This window comes from Oreochromis aureus, linkage group 10 (assembly GCF_013358895.1).
Source record: "Oreochromis aureus strain Israel breed Guangdong linkage group 10, ZZ_aureus, whole genome shotgun sequence".
NCBI classification, from domain to species: domain Eukaryota; kingdom Metazoa; phylum Chordata; class Actinopteri; order Cichliformes; family Cichlidae; genus Oreochromis; species Oreochromis aureus.
The window spans coordinates 23,341,809-23,351,402 of record NC_052951.1 but is presented as its reverse complement, the minus strand read 5'-3'; the positions used below and the strand labels follow the sequence as shown (position 1 = coordinate 23,351,402).

The following is a 9,594-nucleotide window of genomic DNA, read 5'->3' as shown; positions in this document are numbered from 1 at the left end:
GTCTTTTCCACTTCGGTGTAATCATCTCAGATCATTTTCTTTGTTATAATTTAAGTTGTTAGTGCAACAATTCCAGCTCAAAAATTTATACTTAGAACTTTAAACCCAAACATCTATACAGTTTGAAAAATTATTCTATCTTACACCAGCAGTCTTTATCCAACTAATATATGACATTATTAGTTGGCAACTAGTATTGTTGTTAAAACGAGGACATATAAAATACTTTAGTAGTTCAACAATTCTACATACTTCCTACATTGTAAGAAAACCACAAGACAAATAGAGTAGATTGCCCAAAACTATCCTGCTGCCACTAAGAGGAAGGTGCATGTGAGTAATGCTACGCTTATCATTTTAAAAAATGCATAACAGCTACTATACTTTTCATTTTAAAATGTTCCAAAACAGAAGAGATAACAAGAAATAACGCAAAACACAGCGCAGGTTTACTAAATTATCTTTTTAATCTGAAGTGAAAACTTGCTATTTATGGCTATGTGCTTCATTCAGTATCGGCCACTCTGCAAACATTTTATGTTGAATGCCCAGTAGAATACAACCATGTACAAGGGGCACATATCACTCATATCTTAGTGTTTGGATATTTGTGTTTTCTAACTTCTAATTCTAATCTGCCTGTAGCTTAGAATATTTTAGCTCTTCTCGGTTTGATGAAAAAGAATACAAAAAAAGGAAAAAGCTGTGCTTTTAATAAATGCCATACAAAAACATTTGCCAAAGGTACTCGTGGTAGCATAGAATATATACCTATTGTTTCTGAATACTAGATACAGCCTAGTATTTGACCCGATAATGACTACAGTACTAGTGTAACTGCCTCCTCAATTCTCTCCGCACAAGACAAAAAGACCAGAAACAAGCCAATCGATAAACTGCAAAAGAAGAGCCTGTATTGTAAATGTGGTGAGTGACTTTTACAATTTTCTTTTTACAATTTTGAAAAGTATAACCTTTTTAAATTTGTGTATTTGTATCTCTAAAACTGTCTTCTAATTATATAGATAATTGTCATATATCTATATTAGCTGAGTGTAGCATTTATGAAAAAGATAAAGTTCCCTCTTTCGAAGATGCCAGTGTTTTGACTGAGAAGACAGTTGGGTTATAAGAGGAATAAAAGAGGCCATTTATGTCCACTGTTAACAGTTGGTAATACTTTAATTCTATCACAACAGAAAATGATTTTGGTCTACATGATTGTAACAACTCTGGCGCGGACTGCTCTGGCACAAGGTACATTTTAGCAATAGCTGTATAGGGTTGAACAAAATTGCTACGTTTATAATTTTGATATTAAGATTGAAAGTCATTCACAACAAGTATTTTACAATATTATTTATTAACTTTACTACAGTGTTGCATTATATAATATGGTGTAAATTGTCTTAGACACAGAGAGACAGGGTTTTGAAGCAACTATTTTCTAGAATTCTTAATTAGTTACTGTATTCATGAGGGTACATCACATGTAAGATTTTTACTTTTTAAAAAAAACAACAACTTTTTTTCCCCTTTAGGAGCTTTGGAATGCAATTTAACTCAACCTGGACCACAAAAGTGTTTTGGAGTACTTGACGAACCGCTCATTTTTTACCTACCTACTAATACACACGCAAAGACAAGTTTGAAAAAGAATGCAAGTAACATTTTAACATTGTCACATTATTCATTAAGTGCAATAAATGAAAAATACAAGAATCATATTACAGTCTTCAAAAATGGGACATTTAAGATCAACAAGTCAACAAAAAATGACTCTGGAGAGTATATGGTGGAAATACACAGCTCTACTAATGGTTCATTATTGCACACCAAAAACATCTATCTGGATATAAAAGGTAGGATTGAAAAAGTAATTTTTAAAAAATAACATTTAACAGCAATGTACACCTTAGAAATGTGGTGTAAAGATAAATAGAAATGATCAAAGTCTTTTAATTTTACCTGACTTGTTACCTGAAATAAGTAATCACAGGTTAGTTACACCTTAGTCGCAGGTTGTATTATAAAGTTTGCCTTAAAAATAAATAACTTAAATTGAATTATTTATAAAACATTGTGTTTTTAGTTGCATACTCCCATTTTCACTCTCAAACATAGAAAAAAAAAATTACACAAGCATAATGATGATAGTTCGCAGGACTGGCACTGGATCTTTTAAAATTCCAAATAGCACTGCATCTACATACATGACTATATTTGCAAATATATCTATGTCTTTCAGCACCTGTGTTAGAGCCACATCTCAGTTGTGTTTGTCACCAGAACAGAAGATAATCAGCTGCTCTTCTGAGGGAGATGAAGTAGAGTTTATGTTGTCTTTGGACGATAACCTATTGTTACAGACCACAACTAAGAGTACAGAAAAACACAGCATTTCAAAGGTTACCGTCACCTTACACGGTCAACTGATGGGAAAACTGGCATGTATTGTTCAAAATAATGTCAGCAGAGGCCAAAAGATCATCCACGTTACAAGCTGCACGGGTAATTACATTAAATTATTTGATTCTATTTTATATCATTATTTTAAAAAATCTATTTCTTTGATTATTGTAATTCTGTCAAATCTATCTTGTGTATGAGTACGTTTTCATTCCCTTTACTGACATTTTTTTAATATACAATATAAATAAAATATACAGTCTGATGCGTCAATATTAAATACATATCTAAAGCCTGTGACTTCAGGTCATGTAACCCTTAAATAACATACAATATTTGAGTTGCTCAGTGATGATTTATATATTTTCTAGGTACTGTTGTAACTGTGGCTGTGGTTGCAAGCATTGGCACTCTACTTCTTGTTTTGTTGTTTTTCTTGGTGTAAAGCATTTCAATAAGAAAACTGACCCCATGACTGTCAATAAAGGTAAAGGATACACGGATACACAGTTTTGTTGGAGTAATTTTGTTTAAAGTTGTCATTGTTGTGCTTAAAATTGTAAACCTTGTCTTAAACTGCAGGCACATTGCATGTAAAATTTTAGTTTCCTTATTTGATAACACACACACACACACACACACACACACACATACGGGTCTATGTGGTATGGAGGGACTATACTACGTCAATCGGCCCGGTGGTGGTTTAAGGGGACTACCGTTTCCAGAGGACTTAGAGCCAAGGGAGCGAGGTTAAAGTGTTCGAAAAATCTGAAAAAAATTTGGGTCACTTCAGACCTCATACACTCCCTATAGAAGTCTAGATACACTGATACACACCAACCACACTCTATTGTGTTTTCTGGAGACATTGTCCACTTGACAACGATGTGATTTATGAGGTCCAAAAAAAACAATATCGGGTCTTTAAAGGGACAATGATGTCATTATTAAATAGCTCATCATTACCATGAATACACATCTGACAGGACACAGGATTACTGGGACATCATTTTATTAGTGTTCTTGGATCTGAACATTAATTTTAACCATAAATAAAAAAGAAATCTATGGACAAAAATGCCCACGCTAACCACAGAAATATAAAAATATAGAAAACAGAAAAATAAAAACATTTAAAATGAATTTTAATAGTTTAAAGGTAAATATTAAGGGGAGAAAATATGCATTTATAATTTTTATTTTAAATATAACCTGTCAAAAAAATATATTAAAATAAGAACCTGTCAAAAAAAACTAAATAAATTAAATTTAAAAATTATATAATACAAACTACTTCTGTAATTAACAAGAACTTTTTTTTCTTTAAACAGAACATCAGTGAGGCAGCCTGCTGCACAATAAGTCAGTTTTAACAACAGTTCGGCAATCTGACCAAGATGTAAAACCACATCTGGCTAAACAGTTATTTTAGTTCATTTTTTCTGCCTTTTGCAGTTAATCCTCTGTTTCTTACAAAATCTCTTATGTTTTGAACTGTTCTTCCTGCCAACACCGGATCTTCTACCAATTTGCAATGACTGCATTCATTTTTGGTGGCCAGTTTCCCTTCGTTTATGTGGTCTTTAAAATGCCTCATCACTGCAGCAACCTCAGCCTTGGACCACATGTTTTTGGGAGCTCTTCGGGAATTGTGGGATTGAGCAGCATTTTTATCTGGAAGATATATAAAGTAGTAGTAGTTAAAACAAACAAACCAAACAAAAAAAAACCCCAAAATCATTTGCTTTTTAAAAGAATGGATGTTACCCTGTCCTAACTTCTGAAATGTGTTGGTACCATCAATATCAAAACGAGCTAAAATTCTCTTTGAAAATTTATCAAATTTCTAAAATGAGACATTTAGTGTTCCACTGTGAATAAAAGACTGAATAAAAAATTGAATAAAAGTCTCTTGATGCATGCTCAATCATCCAGGTGGGTCATTCTTACTATTCGGTGCCATTTGAGTCCTAATGACATAATATGGTATATTTAGTGTAAAACTTGTCTAATGCTTATTTCTAAACCATTTTCTTGTATGTTTAACCCCCCTCTACCATAGAACACATTGATATATACACAGGATAAATACATTAAAAGTAAATTACTTTTATTTTAGCACAAGTCACTAAAGTACTATGTCCCCAGTCATGCTTGCTCGACTTCAGTTACAAATATAACTGAAAAAAAAAAAAAAAAATCTAGATTTTTCATCATTTCTGGATTGGCTTATTTCTAATGTTCCTCATCAAATGTTCTTTTTATTATTAATGCATGTTTAATACTTAAAATCTTTAAAAAAAAATGTTGTGTCCCTGAATCAACTGTCACCCTGTTACTCTGATAAGAATTCCATAGAACACATCACCTGATTATTCTTTTAGTCACATGACACTTCCGGATGTAACATATTTTGGAGGAAAACTTTCAAGAAGAAGACGAGTAAGTACCACTCTTTAATCAACCCTTTTTCAATGTTTTAGCAAGATTTTGTAATGTGGCAAAGCATAACACGTCCAACCTGTTACGCTTATTAATAGTGGAAACAATTTTTTTTTTGTAATTTTTATAATATGGCTAATAAACATGTTAAAAATGGTTCTTAGTGGTCACCATGTACTAGCTTGTTGTTCATCATACTAGTAGTAATGGCTAAGTTTAGCATAAAATCTCCCCCCTGTTACCGTCACCCCTGTTATTGCTATGCACTGTAACAGGGGGGACACATGGTAACAGGGGGGACGTAAGATGATAGAAGTTTAGTGTTTAGGGTTATTTATACAAGTGTGTATTGGTAATTATTATTAACCTGTATATATATACTTTTAGAAGATTTTGAATAGTATACATTTTTCAGGGAATGGCACCAATGTCTGCTGCGGAGAAGCAGCGGCGCTACCGAGCACGTCGTGATGCTGACCCTGAGAGAAGACAGATATATCTCAATAAAGAGAAAGAGAAGTGGAGAAAGGACAGAGAGGAAGGGAAAAAAAAGAAAGTGGCAGATCTCAGTGAACGACAGAAGAGAGCACAGAGAAAGCAGTGGTGAGAAAGGAAAAGAAAGCAGAGGGATCGTGCAATAAAATACAGGGACATAACCTGCCTTTGCCAGGCAGACAAAGGTGTACTGGACTGTGAATGCTATGGCCTGAAGGAGATAAGCCTTAGTCAAGAGGCAAGTCCACATTGCACTGAGGGACCAACCCGGCCTGAGAACGTCACAAAAGATCATATTGGTCAGTGGTGCATTATCAACTACGATGGTGAACCCTACCCAGGAATCATTCTGGAGGTTGAAGAGGATGTTAAAGTGAAATGCATGCACAAGAACGGGACCAACAAGTTCCACTGGCCAAGTCCACGTGAGGACATAACCTGGTATAGGGATGACCAGGTTGTGTGTCTGATGAAAGAACCAACACCTTTGAATAAGAGGTCAGTTCAGCTGGAGAGGAAAGTGTGGGATTTCCTTGAAAAAAACTGGAGTTGCTGGTCTGTTGCATAGGTAAAAGGTGTGAGAAAAATGTTCATTATGTTGGGTGTACAGTGAAAATTTGCTTGTTTAATGTGGACATGTATCTACCTGTGTTGGTTGGACGGGCATGGTGAAGGTGTTCAAAGTTTCTTTAAGGTGGTATTTTTTGTCACTGATGTTATGTCCACCCTGTTACCTCCTGTCCACCCTGTTTCTCCTCTGTCCACCCTGTTACCTGTGTGTTTCTTTTGTTAATTAAATCAAATCAACAAACATAATGCATGTCTCTTTGGTTATTGGGAGGGAATGAATCAGCAAAATTAAGTTACTTAAAAATGGAGCCAATTTTTTTTTATATTCCTTTGAATCTAAAAACAATCTTTTGAAATTACACTGTGTCTTAAAACTGAACCTGTCTTCTTTCAATATAATGCTTGTTTAAAATACTTCCTTGAAATTTCCTTGCAGATTTTAAAAAGGGACATTGTAGCTTTTAGAAAATGTAAATATTACTATAACTGTGTATTCAAAACAGTTATTAATAGAAAATTGAATGTCCTGTAACAGGGTGGACATTTGGCACGTCATGGGTAAAGACTTTGATTTTAAAAAATATTATAATATAATATCCTTAGCTGGACCAATACATTTTTCTTATAGGTTGAAAATCCCTCTTTTAGATGAAATGTTAAAATAATTCAAAATTTTGTATTTTTTGATGAAGAGTGATCACACTGAAATGGCACCGAATAGTAGGAATGACCCAGGTAAGTAAATCCCAAAACGTTGATTCTGTTAATCTGGACGTAGCGTTTTCAGTGGGAGAAACATTTTGTCACTCATCCAAGTGACTTTTTGCCACCACTCTGCAGTTTGCCATATGTTGCAAAGTGATGAAACAATAGATGATGAACAATTCAAGAACCTTAAAGCACAAACATCTAAGTGACGAAACATTTCTCCCACTGAAAAAACTACGTTCAGATGAACAGAATCAACCTTGTTACTTACTTAATTGGATAATGAGAATGCATCATGCAAGCACCATAGTATGTCACATGAAGTAGTCTGTAGACAGGCCTCACCCAGTCATTAAATTGTTTGTCAGCTATACAATTACCCTTGAGCTTCTGAGAATAATAGACTATGCATAATGGTTGTGATGTGATGATTCCGTCAAATCCCTAGAATTAAAGCAGGAAGTCTACTTTAACACATATGGATATTGTTTGATTTTAAAATCCATTGTGGTGGTGTAGAGAGACAGAATTGCAATGCAATTACAAAGAACGTGTCCATAAGTTTAGAGAACCAACTGCACCCCTTACCTTCAGAGGGAGCAGCAGTCTCACTTGCTGCAGGCATTATGAGTGGTTCTTCATCTGCTGATTACACAATTTGATTAAGTTTTAATATTTGTAACAAACATTTTATCCACAGAAACCAAGCTAGTGGTAACTTACCATAATCTACAGTGTCTTGGAGCTGCGCTGTGTTTGTGGAATCAGCTACTGCATGTACAGGCTCACTGGTGCCACACGCTGACATTGTGAGTGCTGTGTCATCATCATCTGATTCACTCTCACTGTCCTTTGTTTCAGCATCACTTAATGCAATTTCATCTGAGAAATTGTGGGGAAAAAAACAAAAAAAACAACACAAACACAAACCCCCCAAAAACCTCACATTAACAACGAGATATGACAAAATACAGAACAAATACTGGAAATTATACTTTTTCCACAGTACATAGTTTTACTATTTAAGGCCACCAATCTGCAGTTTGCCAAATGTTGCAAAGTGATGAAACAACAGACTTCAAGAACCTTAAATCATGGACATTAACAGAATGGTCTGTGCTTTTAGGTTTTAATTCTGTTGATAAAGCATAACATTCAACTACTGCCCTAATATTTGCTCCTTTCAATACAAACCTTCAATTTCGATCTCATCCAGTGATTTCCCCTGGATCTGGGAAAGATGTCCTTTTTCCAGTGTTAAAAGCAGTTTGGAAATCTTGGCCAGCTGTGTTGTGGGAACTGGTAATCTGTAGAATTCGCGGTGAACGCGGATATCATGACCCAGGAAATCTGCAACCTGATCAAGTTCATTGTTTTTCAAATTAAGGACTTGTGAGAGTGTGGCAACATGTTTTCTGAGCTGTGTCGATCTTAGATACTCAGGGTGCTTTGCTCCACACTGGTGTGCATGAACACGCAAGGAGTCCATTCCTCTGTAATGACTCATTGATCGGGGTCTTGCAAAGAGGTAGATATTAGTGGCACAAATACCACAGTCAGGCCTCCTACTAACCAGTAGTGACAAAGCATCCAGCATGCTTGGTGTTAGCAGAACTGGAACATTTCTGTCCCTTTTTCCCATTATTTCTATTCTACAGAAATAGTTACAGAGTCTCTGTTCCATTTCTGAGAGCCCCATGGCAACATCTGTGTGGAGTGCTGTTTTGTCTCTTTCAAGAAAACTTTTGAGGCGCATCTTTGAAACCTCTCCAGAACGTCTTCGATTGAACACAATGATTTGTGAGAGTGTAACTTGTGCAAGTTGGGCATAATTCTGAGCTGTGGCTTCGTTCTCCAAGCTGCAAAAGGCACTTTCTGCAGATTTTTGAAGGTAGTGATGGAGAATCCGAACATCTTCTGTAAAGGGCAAGGTTGATGGCTTGTTAAACTTTGCCTCACTCAATGTGTTCAAGGCACGGTGAGACACCATCTCAGACCATTTGGAGACATACAACTTCTTGAACGCATCAGTGGACTTGATTAGGGCTTCATCCTCTGTCATGAGGGCACGACAATGGATAATGTCAGACATTTTATGCAGTGTATGTCCCAGTTTCAGTGCAAGGCTTGGAGTTTTGTATGACAGTGTCTCTTCATCAAAACCTGAAACTTTCTTTACTGCTTGCACAACTCTCTGGAAGTTAGCAGGCTTAATAGCTTCTTCCATGTTATGCACTGAGAATTCTGTACGCGAGACACAACAACAAACGTCCCCGCTTCACGAAGCTTCTGTCGTATATAATCATACTTTGTAGGGTCTTGTCCATGTTTATTGTAGAGGACTGGGCAAACTGAATAACAGTAAAGTCATTTCGCACAGCTGAGGCAATCTCATCTTGTTTCATAACAGCAAGAACCTTCCACACTCCACTTGACACCTGCGGATAACACTGAGACTCCAGAGTTAAAGCCAGGCCGAGTACTTTGTTCTTCCAGGTTCTTTATCAGTGTCATCTTTTGGTTTGTTAGGACATCTGCGGACATGTCTCCAAAGATCCTTGCGAACATACATCCCTTGACAATAAAAGCAATGAGCAAACTTTCCCTCTACTGCTTTAATCTTGGGTCTTCTCTTCACTTTCAGTGGTCCCACTCCACCATGCAAAACTGCAGCATTATGCTTAAAATTTCCTTATTTCTCAATTTCTCTAACAGGCTTTTACGCTCTTGAGTCTCTAGGCAGGAAAATGCATGCACAACATCAGGAGCTGTTTTGTGCGTTTTCAGGTGGCGGGAAATTGTAGCTTGCGGTTTGCCACAAAAATAGCAGTAATTTCTTTTACTTAAAGTCATTTTTTCTGATTCAGTTTCGCAAAGCTCACTTTTATCTTCTGGCTTGTCCTTTGTTAAGTTGTGGATTAAATTCGTTGAATCTGATTGTTCATGCGCTTTGGAGATGTCATCTTG

At 36.0% G+C, this 9,594-nt stretch overlaps 1 protein-coding gene across 1 annotated transcript; it reads right to left on the bottom strand.

Moving 5' to 3' along the window:
• Positions 1-3,866: 3,866 nt before the first annotated feature.
• Positions 3,867-8,867, bottom strand: LOC120442256. The gene is made up of 3 exons (XM_039618328.1): positions 7,822-8,867; positions 7,216-7,509; positions 3,867-4,086 (listed from the first exon to the last, which is right to left on the bottom strand). The coding sequence occupies exons 1-2, from the start codon at positions 8,852-8,854 to the stop codon at positions 7,277-7,279; spliced, it is 1,266 nt and encodes a 421-aa protein (XP_039474262.1). The 5' UTR covers positions 8,855-8,867; the 3' UTR covers positions 3,867-4,086; positions 7,216-7,276.
• Between the last annotated feature and the right edge of the window lie 727 nt (positions 8,868-9,594).